The sequence below is a fragment of the Atractosteus spatula genome, chromosome 8 (genome assembly GCF_055471065.1).
Source record: "Atractosteus spatula isolate fAtrSpa1 chromosome 8, fAtrSpa1.hap1, whole genome shotgun sequence".
Classification (NCBI taxonomy): Eukaryota; Metazoa; Chordata; class Actinopteri; order Semionotiformes; family Lepisosteidae; genus Atractosteus; species Atractosteus spatula.
The window spans coordinates 15,755,489-15,777,426 of NC_142713.1; the positions used below are offsets into that span (position 1 = coordinate 15,755,489).

The 21,938-nt window shown below is 37.1% G+C and overlaps 1 protein-coding gene across 1 annotated transcript in view; it reads left to right on the forward strand.

Moving 5' to 3' along the window:
• The window catches only part of LOC148829206 (proline-rich protein 5-like), a 106,035-nt gene extending 86,598 nt beyond the window's left edge, over positions 1 to 19,437 (forward strand). The window contains exons 8-9 of the mRNA XM_088923144.1: positions 16,365 to 16,503; positions 17,371 to 19,437. Coding sequence (XP_088779270.1) covers positions 16,365 to 16,503; positions 17,371 to 17,912 — 681 coding nt within the window. The 3' untranslated portion in view covers positions 17,913 to 19,437. The remainder of the gene's footprint in view (positions 1 to 16,364; positions 16,504 to 17,370) is intronic.
• Positions 19,438 to 21,938: the final 2,501 nt, after the last annotated feature.

Here is a 21,938-nt window from a genome sequence, read left to right on the forward strand (position 1 = left end):
CCCTGTTATCAGAAGAAACGTTTATGTACACCATCACTGTAGTCTGTTTTGCATATAACGTATAAACAGCAACAACACAATAATCAAAAATTCAGAGAAATATTTGATTTTGGAGGATGTAAAATGTATCCTAGCCACAATAATAATGATAATAATAATTCATATGTTTTTGCAGATGTGAAGAATGTGCAGTACAGTATTTGCTCATTTGAGATTTTGTCTCACAAACCCTGAATTTAAAAAAGGAAAAAATATTTTCTGATGATTTAGGATTTTAATCACTAGTGTGTGTGCTATGCATTTCCATGGGTTTCTGCCTGCATTCCTATTAGATCCAGATGCTTACTAGAGGAAGCTGACAAGCTATAAATACCTGAGAATGGATCCAAACCCTCTTCCAGTATTTGTTTTTTGCATCTGCTTATTCATCATTGCTAAAAAAAAAATTGCCACTAAAGGAAACAAAAAATATATGGCTTTGAATTTATGGTCGTATTACCTTGCAAATGTAAACTAATGTATAATATTACTAGATTACTGTACATAGTTTATCAAGACTACAGTATTTAATCTCTTTTGAGATATAATGTGAAAGATACTTGTTTTGAAAATAATCTCACAGGATGTTTTGTTTGTAACTTTCTTGTGTTATTCTTGAAGCAACAAAATTTGAAATATTGGAAGGTTTCTGAATTTCATGTCTACCCAAGACCACTTATAGAAAACATAGACATGTCTGTATTGTCATCAGTTAGCTAGCCCAGTTTTATCCAGATCTTGTACTTTAACGTAATACATAACAAGAAAAAGATTTGGTAGTAGAAGAAGATTTCAATGTCAGGCATAACTCCTCTAATTCCCAGGAATCAGAGACCCCTGTGACGGGTCTGACTGTATTATGTCCCCTATCAGGCACTTTGGCTGTAATATGCACCTGTGGATCACATGGTTTAGGAGGGTTGCCTGAACCTCCAGTCAATCATGTACATATTCTAGTACATATGACCCGTAGTAAGCACTTTCAAAAGCAAGACCCATACCACCTGTCCTAGACATTACTGAAACACCAAGGGAAGGTATAACACAGGTCTTGTGATCTAGTGGTAATCACCACACCAGTCATTAAATAAGTGTGTCCTCTGAAAACACAGTCAGGTTAATGTGATAATTAGCAAAAGCTTAACAACCCAAATTCAAGGTGTAAGGTTGATCTGTTTGAATTCAAATTCACATACTGCTTCAATTTATTAAAATAGATGAGTTTATTAGGATTAAAAATAATACAAGCAAAAAGGCTTATGGAAAAAAGTTGAGGAAATGGTTGGAAAGTAGAGAATTAGAAAAGTGTAAAATGCTAAGATACTATATAGAAGAACTATGTGTTAGTGAGCTCGAATTCTAATTCAAGGTAAAAGGCATAAAGTTATATTAAATTCTTATCAAGATAAACATCGTACGCAATCCCTATCAAGCACTGAATCCAACCACAAGGTAAATGCAAACTATTCCTTTAGGAGGTGAGCAGACTAGAGAAGCTTGGTGTGTTCCGATTGCTTATGTCGTGAATAGCGGGAAAGTAGGCATTCACCTGATCCGTGAGATGTAAGGAGCTATATGACCTGGCTCAGGATCTGATCTGGCGTTGCTGTAGAGTTCAAGTAGATGAGCTGCTGGCTGGAGAGGGTGGAGCAGCTTGTCAGACTTTGCTTCCTTGGTTCAGTTGAATTCTTTGCTACTTGTTGCCCGTGATGTACTGGCTTCCCTACAGTATGTCTTGACATTTAGTCCTCTCAGGACTACTTCAATCCTTGTGGGCCTAACTTCCTGTCCTCCAGGAGCTTACCTGCAGTCTTCTTGGGCCTAACTTCGAAATTGTGGTTCTTGGCTTTCCTGATTTATTAGCCTCAAAGAAAGACATTCCAAAGTCTTGTCTACCAGGGTTCTGGGTGGCCAGTTTGAATCTGAGATCTGCATCTCTCTTTCAGGAATTTTATACACAGGTTTGATATTTAGAATTCTTAACAGCTTTGTTTTGCCCATTCTTTTGATACCAAACAAGCATAACACACTACATCCTTGAATATTTATGATAACTTTTCTGGACACTCCACTCAGTGCTCTTTACAGGTAATGGGGACCTGCCTCCACCGCCACCAATGTGCAGCATCCATCTGGATGATGTGACGGCAGCCATAGTGCGCCAGAACACTCACCACAAATCAGATATCGGTGGGGAGGAGAGGAGAGTAATGAAGCCAATTCATAGATAGGGATTATTAGGAGGCCATGATTGGTAAGGGCCAATGGGAAATTTGGTCAGGATGCCGGGGTTACACCCCTACTCTTTTTGAGAAATGCCCTGGGATTTTTAATGACCACAGAGAGTCAGGACCACGGTTTTAAGTCTCATCCGAAGGACGGCGCCTGTTTACAGTTTAGTGTCCCCGTACTATACTGGGCCATTAGGACCCAGGGTGAGCGCCCCCTGCTTGCCCCACTAACACCTCTTCCAGCAGCAAACTTAGTTTTTCCAGGAGGTCTCCCATCCAAGTAATGACCGGACTCACACCTGCTTAGCTTCAGTGGGCCAGTTGTGAGTTCCAGATTGATATGGCTTCTGGCAGATCACTAATTAATATTGTATTTTAATTGAATACTTTTGAGTTTACAATTTTGTAAGAAAATAAAGAATGTGATGTGTTTAAACATCCTGTACTTTTGCCACTAGAGGGGTGACTCTGTTTTGGGCCCTCAAGTGATGTGGATGGATCAGAATAATCTATTCTCTAAATTCTAAATCCTTTCAGTAATGCTTATTGCATTTGGAACTTTGACTGTTTCATTTGTTTTATTATAAATTGCTCTTTAATTTAAGACCAAAGTGATATCTATGGGCATTTGTTCAGATATCCCTTGTTTAATTCAGAGATTCCACATTATTCAGAGATACAGGCATGCAGGCTAAAAATGAGCACACATACCCCAGTATCAGATAGTATGACGTACACAGCCCAGGGTATGGCAGTATGTAAATGATAGACTGATAGACTAACAGTTAACAGTGTGTTTGACCTTTTCATTTTTTCACATTGATTAACTGTTCAACAACATGTCTTGGTGAATTGGTATTTGGTAATTGGTAAAAAGGCATTAAAAAAACAAAAAAATAATTTTTAGGAAGAAACAAAAGTTTTACACAATGAAGTACCAATTAATATTGGCTATATACACAGTCAACATCACAAATTCAGAGTAAAAAACAAAAAAAGGAATTGAAAGGTATCAGAAACGTATAAGCATATCAAAGACAGTTAATGTTTCTTTGACCATGGTGAAGTTGATCATTAAGAAGTGGAAGGCACTTGGACACTATTTACTGTAGTTCAGACTTTCCATCGAAACTGAGTGCCACACATGGAGGAATCTGGTTAGGGATGCCACCATGAGGGGGTTGTACGAAAGTGAAAAAAATATCTGTAATCATGTATTGGTTTATAAGTGACATGTGACAAAAGGTTTTGCGATCAGACATGCCTAAATTGGAACTTCCAAGTCTTAAAGCTAAACATTATATCTGATATAAATCCAGCATAGTGCATCACTCACTCAACACCATCCCTGCTATCAAGGGATAATTATATTATAGAGTAGTTCTGCTTCTCATTGATAATGACTAGAAAGTTTGTCAAGACAGATGGGAAAGTACATGAAACAAGTTACGTATCTTAGAACAAAACCTGCTTCAGACCTAAAACTAGGACAAAAACTTTACTTTTTTACAGGACAGTGGCTCAAAGCACAAGCTACACTGCAGTGGCTTAAGAAAAATAGTGTCTTTGTGGCATTATCAAAGACTTAACTTGAATCCTATCAAAAATCTATAAGCAATCCCCAAGGAATTTGAAGATCTTGAGGAATTTTGCCTAGAAGCTTGGGCAAAAATTTCACTCAACCATTGATGTAAACATTTACCCAAAATGACTAACCAGTTACCAGGTAATTGTTGCTGAAGGTGCATGCACCAAATATTGAGTTCATTGGTTGGAATACTTAGGCCATCAAAATATTTCAGTTTTTTTGTATGTAATGTGTGCTGACATTTACTGTTAACCTTAGATGTCTTTAGTCTGAGTAAATAAAATATTAAGTTTACAACATGTCTATGCTACATTTTGTAATTTCACAAAATGTGACAGCTTAGGGAGAGCCTTGCAAGGCCCTGTAGTAAAAATTGTCAAGAATAAGTGAAGGGATATTATGTTAAAATGCACTTGTAAAATATTTACAATATTATGTAGAATTTAGGTCATCATGAAACAAAAATATATTGATGCTCTGAAGAAAGAATCTCCACCTACACTGTCTTTTAGTTATAACCCAATCAGGCAACTTATTCCTTGGCCTTCTTGTTAAATCAGACATAAAACCCAAAGTCTTTATGCCCCTGATCAGAATCTCTGGTAAGGATGCTTCTGGTGCACAGCCTACATGTGTTGCATCTGTCAATTTTTAAGATAAGAAATCCTTATCTTAATGCTGAAAGCCATACCTTTAGCTGTAGATAAGGCTATTAATCTCACATTTTCTGGAGCCTTTACTGAAAGCTGTTTATACAAGACACCGGATATGAGTTCTGTTTAGACAGACATTCACGCAAGTGAAAATCTGTTTGCGTACATTTATGTTTACTTAACAAAAATCAGGAAATAAAAAGGCAAATATGTTGTTAATTATTTATATGGTTCCCCGGCTAGTTACCATGAAATCATTTTTCCATTGGAAAGTGGCTCTGATTAATTTAAGAATGCCGTTAATTCACAGGCTCTGATTGCTTTTTTTAAATACAGACAGAGGGGATGGCATTTAATCTACCTTTATTGCAATCACTGGTAGACGTTTATGAAACTATAATAGTGAGTTCTGCACTATACTAACTAACACTGCACTATAATAACTTGATACACGCATTACTCTTCGTTGCCACTAAGGATGCAGAGATATGACTCTTACATTTATAAGTTTTATACTTGAAAAGTTTGGTCTGTTGACATTATGACGTGAACAGGATAGTTATAGCTGTGTTTTAAAGATGATATGGTTTGATGGGATAACAGAAATGTAGCTAATTTTTGGTTATGGTTTGATATTTGACCTCTAAAGTAGTAAATTAGTTTGAGCTGGAATAAACCTGTTGAATGAAAACTCAATGAAGTGACAGACTTAAGTGTTGGATAAAAACACAGGTATCAGAAGTTGAAAGTGAAGGTTAAAGCCCAGGTACTGGACAATTTACTGTGGCATTATTATTGCACTGATTTTGGAACCAATCCAAAACTAAAGAGTTTCTAATAGAAGTGCCTAAATATGAAAAAATGATAAACTACATTGCTGTTAATGTCAGTAAAAATCAAATTAAGACCTTTACCTTTACTACAAAGTGCAGTGCAGAGAAAACAAGGCACTGAGTGCTACTAACACTTCAAGAATTCCAGACCCTGTGGACAATATCATTGCATCAATACACACAGAAAAACATAACAACAGTTAGAAACAAGAAGAGTCCATTCAGTCGTTCTAGACCATTCTGGTGGAGTCTAGGTGGGTGGCTTGTTCCATACTCCTACAAAGCTCTACATAAATTGCCTTCTGTTCTCTGTTTTCTGCTTTCAGAAGTTTTTACTTGTCTCTCTGGTTCACTTTTCTCTTATGATTCTGAAAAAAAAATGTGCTGGGTTAATTTTGTCGGTGTCTTTTGGGATTTTGGATACTTGGATAAGATCTCCTTATCTTCTTTGTTAAATGCTAAAAAGGTACTGTTTTTTTATCCTTTGAGTGTAAGACATTCCTGGTTTTAAAGTTATAAATCTTATTGGTCTTCTCTGAATTGAGTCCTAAGCAACAATATCTTTTTTGTAATGTAGTGAAAATTGAACACAGTATTCTTTAATGAGCTATTACTAGTGCATTGTACGTTTTAACATAACATCCCTTGAATTCCCTTAAATTTACATTTAACTATGTTTGATTACTTTGTGGTTGCCTTCTTATTTTTACCCATATTATTTAAATGCAAATGATGTAGTACATCAACATAATTTCCTATATTTTTTACAAAAGTAACCTCTTCAATCTCAGTATTTTCCAGTTTTTGTCTGTAGTTTTATGTAGTATTCTTCATTTGACTATATTAAACATCTGTAAGGTGTTTACCCTGTCTTGAATTTTATTTAAATCTTGAATTTAATTTGCTGCTTCTATAGTGTTTGTTAATCCTTATCTTTGGAATTGTCTAAAAACTTGGCTGGTTTACTAACTATATCAGTATTGAGACCATTGGTATAAATCAGGAAGAACACCGATCTTTATACAGATCAATTGGGTATTCCACAAATTAAATTACATCACTCAAATTTGAGAATCTGTTCCTTTTCTGTACTCTCTAATTGCTTATAATTTGAGAATTAATTTTCATATAGAAAATTATCAAATGTCTTCTGTAAATCTAAATGTACCGAATAGAACAGTTGTGTATGCTAATTTCTGTTGTTTCTTTTTCAAAGAACTCTTACAAGTTAGTTATGTAAGACATAACATTTTAAAAAACATCTTCAGGCACAACTGTAAGAGTTCCACATTGATTAGCTAATTTGTGTTTTCTGCATATGCTTTCATCTTCTTGTCCACTCTTAAATTTTTCCTTCATGTTTTTGACAGACACAGAATGTACACATTGAAGCCATTGCAGTAATACAGCTGCTGTACAATAGCATATACACAGTAGAGTAGAAGGAAAGGTGATCAAGAACTGGTAATATGAGGAAGCCACACCTATCCTCTGTGCATTTATTCATGTATTATTCTTCAGTGTAGCTGTCTCACATTGAACACATTGTATTCTTCATTTCCTCTAACAGTTCCAGCCAATATAGTGACTTCCTTTTCTTAATTATGTCTCCCCTGATGTAACTTGAAGTGGAAAAAATAGGGAGGCTAACTCAAACTCATAGTTATTGTTAAAACAAGTAGTTGAAGTTAGTGAAGGTAGTTTATGAAACATAAACAAGAACAATAACGATTTATTTATCATTTTCATGTTTTACATAATCCTAGGACCAGTAATTGATTTGTAAGCTACACATTGTTCAATACGCAAATCAATATGCCTTATTTATTGGTAAATGTTCATTCGTACAATGTTTCAATTTTTATTTATGTAAACCTGGCTTTTTAGTTTTCTTTAATTATTGATGTGGCATTTTTGTGAAACAAAATTACGGCATATGAACATAGAATATATGAATATTAATTAGCTTTGACTGTCACACAATTCTAGAAAGCAAAACCATCTTGAGATGCTTAAAATATAATAAATCAAAGAAGGCAGCCACAGACGCTTTTAGCCATATAGGGCATTAGGGCAGATCACTGTAACACAGGTATACTTTGGCTAGTAAAATAGAAATATTTATATCCCCTATGCAAATGGAACACAAAGCACCATACAATGAGTTAAGGATAGGTTAATTTGTGTTGCATAAAATAACTACTAAAATGCTAAACTGTAATCATAATAGCATAGTACAGAGAAAAGTGCAAATATGATATAGAGCAGGGGTGTCCAACCTTTCTTAATGTAAGATCTACTTTTTCATTTGCCAGTCCAGCGCGATCTACCAGTGTGAATTTGAAGCTCTGATATAAAAAAAACAAGACTGTGGGCACATCAATACAATAACGATACTATAATGCCAGCAAATTAAAGCAAGTGACTCATTCTACAGTGAACAAGTATTGTTCCCCATTTGAGAAAAAATAATATCCTATCTTAATGTGAGCACTGGCACTGAGAAGCTTACTTGAGAACACTTGTATTTTTTTTGTAACGTGTTGACACTGCTGATCTTGTCGATGACTTTTTTATTTTGTCCCTGCAGCTCCACATTCAGCTCATTTAGCAGTTCAGTCAAGCCTGTGAGGAATGCTAAATCCAGAAGCCACTGGTCATCCTCTAATTGGGCATATTCACCATGTTTAGACGACTTCAGAAACTTTGATTTCAGGCAACAGCTGTCTGACCCTCGCCAAAAATGTTTGTTTTTTAAATCTCCAAACAGCAAGTCAGCAGCCTCAGCAAACGCTTTCTTTATTACTTCTCGATCCCTGAATGACTTTTTGTGTTTAGCCAGGACATGGCTCACACGGAAGGATGCGATAATTGCCGCTTTCCCTCTTGTATTAGGCCTCATGAAAACCGACTGCTGCTAGTTGAGATTTAAATTTTTCCATTTTCCGTAACTCACTTTTAACTGGAGAGTCCACATCATACGTTTTGTGTGCAGTTTTGAAATGTTCTATTTTTTGGAAGGGTCTGAATACTTTTGCAAGGGACTGTATTTACCCATCAGTTTAGTCCCTGTTGATGAGTTGAAATATAATACAATGCTGCCTCCACCATGCCACTTTATATAGTGGTTTCTCAATGAGCTTTACAGTAAGAAACAAAGTACACAGTGAGAGGAGACAGTAGGATTACACAAGGGTTTGGAACACATTTAGAAAACAATGGGCCAGACACAGAACCAGTTAAAGAAAAGCACTTCTAAATAAAACGTTTTGAGTCTTGATTTGAAAGTGCTCAAGGAAGTTGACTCTCATCCTTAGGCATAAGATCCAAAGCTTTGGGTCATAGCAGGAGAAGGCCCTGTCTCCCATAATATGTAGACAGGTTTCGGGGACAGATAGAAGACCAGAATTAGACGAAGGTTGTCAGTTAGGACAATAGTAAGTCAGACAGGTATGGAGGTGCCGAGCCATGTAGAGTCTTATAAGTGAACATGAAAAGTTTGAATTTGAAAAGAAACCTGTAGGAAGCAAGTGCAAGGGTTCCAGGATTGGAGTAATGTGATCACTTGCACATGACCTGGTCAGGATTCGGGCTGACGAATTCTGGACATACTGATGTTTGTTTAGTGTGGATTTACAGTAGATACCCTAGTGAGTAGGGTGTTACAGTCAAATTAAGAATAGACAAAATGTTGACCAGCTTTTCAGCAACAGTTAGCAACAACATACAGTAGGACATAATCTGAGGTGGAAGAATTATGTTTTTACAATATGTTGCACATTTGCGTCAAACACCAAGCCTGGATCAAATATCATCCTCAAGTTCTTCAATTTGAAATTTGAGTACAGTACCATGCACAGATAGGGCTACTGAATTAGCTTTACAAAATGTAGTCTTGTCATGGTTTAAATAAAGGAAATTTTAGGCATCCATGTCTTTATGTCAGAGATAAGACAGAGACAACCACATCAGTGTCAGATTTATTGTGGGCAAAGATTTGAGTATCATCAGTGTAGAGATGATAATTAAGACATTGTGAACTGTGCTGCCAACATATCACAAAAGGTTTTGTGGTCATTTATAAATTTGAACCTTTATGCTCTAAATGCAAAGCATTACATCTGATTTAAATCCAACAGAGTGTATCAGTCAACTAGTGTCAGGCATGGTGGAGGCAGCATTGTATTATATTTCAACTCATCAACAGGGACTAGACTGATGTGTAAATACAGTTCCTTGCAAAAGTATTCAGACCCTTCCAAAGGTGTCCCATATTGTGAAATTAAAAAATAAATACACATTTTTAACTTAATGTTGTTATAAATGGGGGTTATGAAAATGGTGAAAATCAGGATTTAACCAATCGGTTTAGTCAATATGTGAAATAATTATTCATAACCCTTCTTACACAAGGCCTCCAGTATAGTAGATGACCCCTCCTACCGTCTGGAAAAAGATACAGTATCGCAGTGTATGGGCTTTGTAACAGCTTCTTTCTGCAGGCTGTCGGGTTCCTCAATACCCTGGAATCTACTTGCACCCACTCCAATTCCAGACACAGGGTTTAAATCCCCCCAGTGTATTGTATATATTGTATTATGTATTTGCCTTGTAATTTGCACTATCTGCACTTTGCACTATGTGTATCCTGTCTACAATGTCTATGTCAGTGTCCTGTCTGTATTTGTATCGTGGACCAGTAGGAACAATATTTCATCCCACTGTATACTTGTACATGTCTGGAATGACAAACAAACATGAACTTGAACTTGATAACTCTGCCAAGTGTCACAAACTATCTTAAATCCAAGAGACACTTCTCAGTCACTAAAACTGTAACAATATTTTATTCAATACCTGAAGACTCAAACTAAAGACTAATGAGGGTGAGATAAGTTACTGTAAATGTCAGCAAAAGTAAAGAGACCAGAGTAAAATATGCTCATTGTATACAGAAAATATTCTGACCCATTAACTCAGTATTTGGTGAAGATACTTTTGGTAGCAATTACATCAGCACAGGGTTTTGGTACAATTTATGCCAATTTTGCCTGGAAAATTTGCTCATGCTTAAGTTGCTTAGGGGTCACTTATTGACAGTAGTTCACCTTTTATATATTCTAAACAGCATTCAAGTTCGGACTTTGACTGGGCTCTCCTAGGTACCTTTGGCCTTGTGTTTTAGGTTATTGTCCTGCTGAAATTTGAATTTATGTCCCAATCTTAGGTGTGAAGCATGTTTCTTTTAAAATTTCCAGTGCTTTGATCTATCTACACTGTTTTCCTAAGGTACTCAGATCCACGTAAAGTTTTGTTGATTTGTTGCTTTAAAGAATGGAGTCATGACACATTGAAATAATAATTAATATTTACTACCTACTCCCCTCATACAGAGGTACATTGGCTCACCCAGTGATACTTTGCAGAACTAAGAAGGATAAATTTGATATTAATACAGATGCTTTGTTAAACATTACTAGATTGTTCCAGAACAAATGTATCTTGATCTAGAGCCACGATGAAGTTCACTAAACAAATCTGACTTAAAACACTTCCTAAGCTATAGCCTTTGTGCATAAATCAGTTTTCACAAAAAGGTATCAATCTAGATTGCTTTTAATTCTAAAAAATTCTGTAAATCAGAACCAGGACAAAGTGAAATATTACATTTTATAATTGAAAATACATTTCGTCCAAGCAATCCATTCTTCTAAAGTTAAATAATTAGGCCTTTTATTACACATCACAAGTATATGAAAAATGTACCTGGCATGTCCAAAACACTCACATGTAAGTTATTTGTCATTGAGCATAAAAATAGGATAGAACAGCAAAGCAAGGGCATCACACATACCGGCATAGTAGCATGCCTTCTTAAACAGACAACCAAGGACTGACATAACATTCTAACAAAGCAGAAATATGGGAAAACCCCAAGCTGCAGCACAAACCTGAGAGCAGTAAGGAGTATTATATCTTTCAATGTAAGCTCTTGTGAGACTCTCACATTTTCAAAGTGATTCTCAGGTACCCAACAGGGTTGTATTCAGACAACCTTGCAGTTTCATCCATTCTGGTTATTGTCAAGCAGCTGAATGTGACTTTGGTTTAGTCATTCATTAAATCAGGTTTTCAACCAGAAACTTCAAAAAGAAAAAAATATCAGTCCTGCATGTTAATGCACATGGCAGGGTTCACCTTAGACTGGATGCCAGATTTTCCAAGAAGCCAATTAACCTGACAGTATGTTTTTAGACTGTGGGAGGAAACCGGAGCACCCAAAGGAAACCCAAGCAAACATCGGGAGAACATATACAGTGGTGTGAAAAAGTGTTTGCCCCCTTCCTGATTTCTTATTTTTTTGCATGTTTGTCACACTGAAATGTTTCAGATCATCAAACAAATTGAAATATTAGACAGAGATAACACAAGTAAACACAAAATGCAGTTTTTAAATGAAGGTTTTTATTATTAAGGGAAAAAAAAATCCAAACCTACATGGCCCTGTGTGAAAAAGTGATTGCCCCCTAAACCTAATAACTGGTTGGGCCACCCTTAGCAGCAACAACTGCAATCAAGCGTTTACGATAACTGGCAATGAGTCTTTTACAGCGCTGTGAAGGAATTTTGGCACACTCATCTTTGCAGAATTGTTGTAATTCAGCCACATTGGAGGGTTTTCGAGCCTTAACTGCTTTTTTAAGGTCATGCCACAACATCTCAATCGGATTCAGGTCAGGACTTTGACTAGGCCACTCCAAAGTCTTCATTTTGTTTTTCTTAAGCCATTCAGAGGTGGACTTGCTGGTGTGTTTTGGATCATTGTCCTGCTGCAGAACCCAAGTGCGCTTCAGCTTGAGGTCACGAACAGATGGCCGGACATTCTCCTTCAGGATTTTTTGGTAGACAGCAGAATTCATGGTTCCATTTACCACAGCAAGTCTTCCAGGTCCTGAAGCAGCAAAACAGCCCCAGACCATCACACTACCATCACCATATTTTACTGTTGGTATGATGTTCCTTTTCTGAAATGCTGTGTTACTTTTACGCCAGATGTAATGGGACACACACCTTCCAAAAAGTTCAACTTTTGTCTCGTCAGTCCACAGAGTATTTTCCCAAAAGTCTTGGGGATCATCAAGATGTTTTCTGGCAAAACTGAGATGAGCCTTTATGTTCTTTTTGCTCAGCAGTGGTTTTCGTCTTGGAACTCAGGCCATTTTTGCCCAGTCTCTTTCTTATGGTGGAGTCATGAACACTGACCTTAACTGAGGCAAGTGAAGCCTGCAGTTCTTTGGATGTTGCTGTGGGGTTTTTTGTGACCTCTTGGATGAGTCTTCGCTGCGCTCTTGGGGTAATTTTGGTCGGCCGGCCACTCCTGGGAAGGTTCACCACTGTTCCATGTTTTCGCCATTTGTGGATAATGGCTCTCACTGTGGTTCGCTGGAGTCCCAAAGCTTTAGAAATGGCTTTATAACCTTTTCCAGACTGATACATCTCAATTACTCTGTTTCTCATTTGTTCCTGAATTTCTTTGGATAGCAGCATGATGTCTAGCTTTTGAGGATCTTTTGGTCTACTTCACTTTGTCAGGCAGGTCCTCTTTAAGTGATTTCTTGATTGAGAACAGGTGTGGCAGTAATCAGGCCTGGGTGTGGCTAGAGAAATTGAACTCAGCTTTCCAAAGATGTGATAAACCACAGTTGATTTATGTTTTAACAGGGGGGGCAATCACTTTTTCACACAGGGCCATGTAGGTTTGGATTTTTTTTTCCCCTTCATTTAAAAACTGCATTTTGTGTTTACTTGTGTTATCTTTGTCTAATATTTCAATTTGTTTGATGATCTGAAACATTTCAGTGTGACAAACATGCAAAAAAATAAGAAATCAGGAAGGGGGCAAACAGTTTTTCACACCACTGTAAACTCCATGCAGATAGCAACCCAGATCCAGAATTGAACCTAGGGTTCCAGAGCTGTAAGGCAACAATACTAACCACTGATAGAAGTCACTTAACTAAGTTTGTGGCTTGTAATATTTGCAACTAAATTAATTTAGGTTCGGTTTGCATATACATTCATCACAACTTATCTTTTTTTATCTAAATGTGTGGAGTAGATTGTGCATATAACTAATATTCATTTCTACGTCAAATTGTTATGACAGCATGATTTGGAGTAACAAAATATGAGAACTGTGAAAGGGTCTGAATACTTTTGCAAAGCACTGTATTTGAGCATAGAACCATCGCATGTAAAATGTGAAGCCTTTACAATGACACAAAGCAAAGCAACAAAATGCAGTGGACATGTAATCCATGTTATGCAGGGCTTGATCCAGATGGTAAAGCAGAAAGCTTATGATTTCTAGGAAGCTATAGCAAGTTCATTAACAAGTGAGTTGTTCATTGCTTTAATTCAGAAACATTGGTAGGTTTTCGAGCGTGAATTCCTTATTTCAGGTCCTGCTACAGCATCTCTATTGGGTTTAGGTCTGGACTTTGACTAGGCCACTCCAAAACTTTAATTTTGCTTCTTTTCAGCCATTCTGATGTGGCTTTTGTGTTTTGGATCATTGTCTTGCTGCATGACCCAACTACTCTTCAGCTTCAGCTCACGGGCAGAGTAGACATTCTCCTTAAGAATTTTCTGATACAGAGCAGAATTCATGTTTCCTTTAATTATGGCCAATCATCCAGGTCCTGGGGCAACAAAGCATCCCCACACCATCACACTACCATGTTCATACTGTGGAATGCTGTGTTTGCTTTATGCCAGACATAATGGGACCCATGTCATCCAAAAAGTTCCATAGATTATCCAGATACTACTTGGCAAATGAGAGATGAGCATTTATGTTCTTCTTGGTTAGCAGTAGTTTCCGCCTTGCGACTTTCCCATGAAACCCATTTTTGCCAAGTCTCTTTCTGATTGTGGCCTTAGTTGAGGCAAGAGAAGTCTTCAGTTCTTTGGATGTTTTTTTAGGATCCTTTGTGACTTCCTGGAGGATGTATGCTTGGAGAAATTTTGGCAGGCCGACCACTCCTGGGAAGATTCACTACTGTTCCAAGTGTTCTCCATTTGGAGATTATGTCTTTCACTGTGGTTCGGTGGAGTCTCAGAACCTTAGAAATTGCTTTCTAAAACTTTCAGACTGATAGATATCAACAACTTCTTTTCTGATCACTTCAGGAATTTCTTTTGATCGCGGCATAATGTGCTTGTTGAATCTTTGTGCTGGCAACTTGACTCTGATAATAAGGGTCAAAATAAGTGAGGTTATATTGAGCAGGGCTGGCTGTAATCAAGCCTGGCTGTGTTCAATCAGCTGACTCTAAATTATCCCTTTATTTGGGTATCAAGCTTTTAAGTTCCTGTTCCTGCCGGTTCCGACCCAGCTCCCGTTTTTATTCTGTTCATCTTGGATGGACCGCCCGGTTTTTTGATTTTCGCCTCCTCTTGGATTCCCCCTTGGACTTGTTTCTGGATTGTTTACCTCGGCCACACCTTCCCCAAACACGTTTTCATTCCCGACTCCTGCATGCTTTTTCCCTGTGTTTTCCTCACTCTACCCCCGTGTCATCTGCATAGGGTCTTGAAAGAACAATTCGTTACAACTGCGTGTACTAAGTAATCACATCCAATATTCATTTTCATCAGCAATGTCAGAGACTTTGATATTTACTATTTTTCAATGATGTATATACCAACCACATCATTAAAAATAATTTCCAAGAAAGGGGAAAGTACCTGTGATTTCCAACTCAAATCACACTTAATGTCACTATGCATATTAAACCACATCAATCGATGGTAATTTAGGAGGGATTTTAACAGCGAAAAGAGGCCAGAAGAACTTGTGAAATTTTCTGTTCGAACTGGGTGGCCCCATCAGGTCTGATGTCAGGTTTATCAGGTTTATCTTTTATCTTTGACATTAGACATGTAATGTATCCCATCACATTATAATATGTGTAGTGTAATGATGTGAGGTCACATTGTAGTAGGTGTGATGTACTGATATAAAGTAATGTGATTAAATTATCTTCAAGGTCACTTTGAAAGAGGAAGTGTAAAATTTGTTATGAGTAAGAAATGTGTCCCAAAGCATTGTTCCACATTACAGGTTAGCAAAATATATAAGATTAGGGCCTCCATTTAAAGGACAGGGAGTTAAAACTTTAATTCAGCTTTAAAAGGTTACTAAGAATTTGAGCTGGCCAAAGGCATTTTCCACACAATAGTACTTTGTACTAAGGCTCCGAAAGTTTTTCTGTGCTCTTCACAATGAGCAGTCTTTAAATTATGATATGGTAATCTCCACAGTTATAACAGAAGTTTAAGAAATCTGCACAGGAAGTTAAGCAGATCCATATGGAATGTTCTAGACAAAAGGAGTTTGGTAGATGGTGTAGAACTGTGAAGGTGAATCAAAGCTGAATATCTTACAGGAACGATTTTAATGGAAGGGTAGTGCCATGCCGCTTAACTTTTACTGATATTGTGTATCAAAGATATCCTGTAAGACACTGTTTCCTATTACATTTGAGGCTGGGCTGATATACAGTAGGAGGTTGATACCATTTCTTGTCTTATTGCTGCTTTTCCCACTGAGCATTTGCTGAGATTTAAAAGATTGGCTACTTAGTTTATTCTTTGCTGTTTTTGCATTTCTGAGATCTTTTGCAGAGTCAGATTACCCCGTCACCTGGGTTGCTGACTCCCTCTTCTTTCTCCTTCAGTGATTTATCAAGCAGCAGCACCACTGTTTGTTCCTTACAAGTAATTTAATTAAATAAAATATAGTTCTCACAACCACTTTTACTGTAGACACTTTTACATAAGTTCTACTGTAGGTAAATTTATCTGTTTTATCAATACTTTTAAGTTTTACTAAGATAATCACAATCACCTGTTCATTACTGTATCTTATTCCAGAAAATTGCTTTAATATAGTATTAATTTTTACACTGGGTTATTTTCATTCTTTAACACAGTAACTCTCTCTTTTGTGTTGCAGGGGGTGCATGAATCTAAAGGAGTGAGTGATGATTATTTGAAACTGGAGTCCCTGATCCAGAAGGTTGTCTCTCCTTACTTAGGGACACATGGACTATTCTCTGGTGATGGAATGGTGACACAGTGCTCATGTGTTTTGGGTGAGATTCCAATCAAAACCAAAATGTTGCATTTATTGTAATCAATGACTGGGAAAATAAGATGTGCTGTGCATTTGTTGTGTGAAGTTTCTTTTGTTTGAGGATGCCTTACGGCTGAAATATTTTTTAAGGTCACAAAATGTAAAATTCAAAATTAGATATCTGCAAGCAGTACATAGTTTGGAAATATGAAAATTGCAAAACTAGAAAAAGAAATGTCTTTGATGTTAACCAGATTCTCATCAGTAACCAGTTTATAAAGAAATGTTATCAGCTTCACTGTTGTATCCTAGGTAAATGTCCATAAAGTCCATAAATAAAATATGTAAGTAACAATATAAAATGTTTTAGATATCCATCACTTCTTTACATAGTCCCCTTATTGTGTAACAAAGACATCCTAATGACTGGTATCATTTGTACCAAAAGCTTTCTGGTTTCTGTGTTAGCCACAAAACAGGAACAGTTGCAAAACAGGAACATTGGCAGATCTTTCATTGTCCAAAATGTGCATGGAGAAATGTTCAAACATATGTACAGTATTAGTGTGTGGATATTCAATCTGTAGTCCATTCAGTCCACACCATTATATGGCTTTGATGTAATCAGCTCCATAATTGCTTCTTCTAATTCTAAATTATTACTAAATAATTAATGAACTGTTGAATTCATAAATGGGTCACTGTGGCAGAGATTGAAAGTATGTTGAATTACACTTAAAAACAAAATGGAAAAAAAGCATAATAGATGTCAGTGAAACAAGTTTTACATGATTGTGAGAAGTGAGCATGCAGGAGGAAACTCAGTTAAAATGATAATGAACTGTCATGAGTTCATCCCTGACATAGACTTCCTTTGTCCCTCCAGAAAAGAGATTGCTGCGGCGCTGTCCCAAACCAGGGGAGGGTATAGGAAAAAACCCAGTGGTGCGCTCAAAGAGTTACAACAATCCAATGCTGACCCCCGTGGCTGAGTATGAGACAGAGATGGGCTCTGCCAATGGAGCGAGCATTCGACGCCACTCTGTCTCAGAAATGACTTCCTGCCTTGAAGACCAAGGCTACTCCAACCTCACCACAATCATGGATGTGGATTCCAAAGTGTCTATGACCATGGCCGGCTTTTCAGGGGAGCAGGACCTGATCTTGACAGGTGATGCCTCACCTTCCCCTGACCCACAACCGGAAGATTTAGAGGGTCAAGACCTCAGTGATAAGCAGGCCTCTCCTACTGAGCTGGTCAAAGACTCCTTATCCATACCAGCCTGCTCTTCTAGCCCGGAAACAATAGTGGACCAGATTTTGGAGTCCATGGACTCGGATCCAGAAGGACTTTTCATTGATTTTACTCACCGCTGTTCAGACTCCCCTAGCTACAACAGGGAGCCCAGCAGACAGAGTGTGGTGTAGAGGGATTATGACACATCAGTTACAAGCAGGTGTGCTTGGTGAGGGGTTGACAGTAACTGTGACAATCAGTAATGCAGTATTTGATTCTGGCTAGTTTCTTGCTAGATTGCTTGACAATTTTTATGGTCTTTTTAATCACTTTGATATTTTTTTTTAAATAAACTGAGATTTGTTCATCATAGTTCACTGCCAGAATTCCACTTTTGTTTTAAGCATTCTACCAAAGGTGCTGTACATTAAAATTAATTTTCAATTAAGGGAATTGTGAACATCATCTGCCTGTCCCTGTAACTTATGGTTTGGTATTATATTAGAGGATTCTATCACCTCATGTGAGAAGCATCCTTTCATTAGTCCTGCTTATTTTTCTCACAGTAATTGGTACTGGCTTCTAAAATGACTTTGTAAAACTATTTTGCAAAGAAGATAGGGGAAGCAAATGAGCATTGCATAAAACAAAATGAGTGACAGGAACTAAAGCATTGGAAAATATTATGATTCTTCAAGCTGAAGAACCTTGTGGTTTTGCGTTGTACTTCCTGGCCAAGATGTTAAACAAGAGGAGGATGCAGATGGGTTTACACTTCCACTATTAAGTTGAATAATAATGAAGAATGTTTGATTTTCATTTTGTTTTTTCTTTCAATCATGGTGTACTGTACGTTAGAAATGTCCTACCCCAGTAAGTTATTGTTTGATGGAGTAGCATTATTCTGGAATAGTACTTGAAATATGGTGGTGTTGAACATTTAAATGTAACACTGTAAAATTTCTTAAATCCTTCTTTTGGTGCAGTAGAAGCAATTGTTTGTAACTGCAGGGTCACCTCTTCTGCATCACCAAAACAGTTATCACTGGTACCTGTAGTGGAAAATGAATATTGTTTTTAATGGGAACAAAGGGAAAGTGGAGCAGACATTGTTTTCTGCCTGGAGTTATAAATTAGTAGTTTGTTTAGTTAGTATGTGCATCTGAGCATTTAATAGAGATGGCACTTACTTTTGGTTTACTTGCACCTATTAGCCTATAACAACTAAGATTTTTTTTTAAAACTACTGAGTAGTAAAGAACAAAGCAAACACAGTTCCGATTCACAGAATTTTAAAGAGCACATAATGTCATTCACAATCTAATTTTTGTTTTTTTCTTCATTTCTTTTGAAATAAATTACATTTTAATTGCAGCATACAAAAAAACAAATAATGTGATTGGAAGATTTTTCACCAATTTTGTATTTTTGAAATATATAGAAATATACATTTTAACTGTCAGAGAAAACTGATTTGCATTTTAAAGATCTTTGCACCAAGAAAAATAAAGATAATTTTCGAAAAAGTACCACAAGGGAGTGTGCATGATAAATCTTTGATACCTGTTAACAGAATTGATATTCTGGAAGTGGTAAGCATGGAGGTTATTGGTCTTTTTCACAGAAGTACAGCTGATTTTTCCTTATTTGAATGAGTACAGAGCTTTTGTTACATTGCTGTGAACAACTACACTTTCACATTAAATACTGTGTGTAGACTGGTTCTCATATTCTTCTGCAGCTCAAAAGAGATAAAATGAACACTAGAGTCTGTGAAATCCTGATATGCATTGCCTTCCCAAAGTACTCAGGCACTTCCTATGGTGTGCTAGTTGATGAAATTACAAAATGATGCATATACTGTACATTTTTTACATTTACAGTATCTGTGCTTTTCTGTAACATTATTTTTGAGTTGTTTTGAAAGCTCCTTGCTGTACATTCTTGAATCTCGGCTTGAAATTTCACTGCTTGACTACTGGACATTACAGAGATATATTCCATCCAACTTTTAACAACTTCTTCCAGTTCAGGGTAGCAGGGGAGCCAGACCTGTTCAGGCAAGTAACCAACACATGGCAGGATACTGCAGGGCAGATACAGACACGCACACCCTCACACCTAGGGACACTTTTCCCAGAAGTCAATTAACCTACCACTATGTTTTTGTACTGTGGGAGGAAACTCAAGTGAATACTGGGAGAAGATCCAAAATCCACACAGATAGGTCCTTGGTCTGGCATTGAAACTAGGGCACAATCGCTGCGAGACCATAAGACTATCCACTGTTTTACTGTGCCACCTCCTTGAAGAGATAGGTGTATTTGTTATGATATCATGTGGACCATTATTGCTGCACACAGAGGTCACTCAACTAATTTTGTGGCTTTTTTAAGGTAATGTAATGCACCTAAATTATTTTAGGGTTGCCATAGCCAAGAGTTTGAGTATGCATTTATCACCACTTTTCCATTTTCTTTTAGGTTATATATTTACCTCTTTTTTATTTTTGCTGTATCTGTGGAGTAGATTGTGTATTTAATAAATATTTCTACTTAAAATTGTCATGATTGCAACATTAACAATAACAACAACTGTGTCTGAATACTTCTGCAAGGCACTGTATATGAGCGTCTAATGTCAGACCATATCACTCCTATTCTCGTAAAGTTATAATGGCTCCCTTTCTACCAGAGAGTCTTGCTCCTGGTTTTTAAGGCTCTTCTGACCTTCTCTTTCGGACTTCACCCTGGTCTTGAAGGTCAGGTCAATTTAATCTGCTGCAGGTCCACCAAACCAAACTACCAACTATGGGTAGCCGTTTGTTCTCCGGCTATGCTCCTAGCTTGTGGAATAGCCTCCCAAATCATCTCAGACACGCAGCTTCAACTGAGACCTTTAAAATAGATCCTTTAAAAAACCCTTCTCTATCAATAAGTATGTCATCTTTCAGTACTATATATTACTTATATTATTATTAACATTATTATTATTTTTATATTTATTATTATTACAGTGCAACACTTTGTCCAGCACAAAACACAATGGACACATAATGCATGTTATGTAGGGCCCGATGCAGATGGTAATGCCGAAAGCTGATATTTCTATCACAAGTGTTGATGTTTTAAACAATTTCACTGTTTTTAAGGCTGTTTACACGCCAGAATGTGTGTATGCAAAAGTAGGTAATCATCAGAATTAAACATCAGTATTCTTCATAACAAGTTCAAAAGCTTGCATGAACAGGATGCATACTGCAAATCAAAGATAGCGAGAGGCCTTGGAGAGAATTGTCCTGTAGTGAATTGTGCAGCAGTGGATTGGCAGACTATATTGCTGATCAGAGGGCTTAAAACAAATTTGTGAAAGTGCATAAGCTATAACTATAATATTCTCATTCGAGAAAATGTTATGTTTCTCTTTCCCATTAGTATACATATATAGTTGCTCTTCTTTTCAAATGAAATTGGTGTAATGATATTTGATATACAGTAAATCAGTAATTAGTAACAACTGGGAGCATTACTTTCCTAGTTACAGTACCTAATAGCCCATCACTGTGGTTTAGTGAGCATCAAAACAGGATTGCTGTTTTGTAGAACTTTCAAACAGATTGTTAGTGAGTTAGTGAGCTTTAGTTTCAGGAAAATATTATTAATATGGACAGTTAGCATCTTTCCACAGGGGTCTTCTACTTTTCTGTGGAGCCGCATGGCAGATTCTACCTTGCTTGCCCTGGGGAGGGGGGGGATGTATTTACATTTTCAGCTGGGTTTTAATTACTGTAAGTCAACCGGGGTTCAATTGGACAAGTTTAGCATTTTTTTCAGGACCAGGATTAGGAACTACTGTTACTCATCACCTAGTTCTAATATTTAGGAACACCTGAAATCTGCTAATTAAGCAAGTATTGTTTTTAAGACAATTCTGATCCTTGACGGCTGAAAGATCATAAGATCTCAACACATCACTTCCAATAGCTGCTTATCCAATTCAGGGTCACTGTGACCCGGAGCCTATCCCAAGAAGTTTTGTGTGCAAAGCAAGATTCACCCTGGATGGGATGCCAGTCCATCACAGAGCACACACTGACACAACAATCCCCACCTCTTACCAGAGTCAATTTTTAAAGAAGCCAGTTAACCTACCAGCATGTTGTTTAGGAAACACACACGAACACAGAAAGAATGTGCAAGCTCCACACCAATAGCACC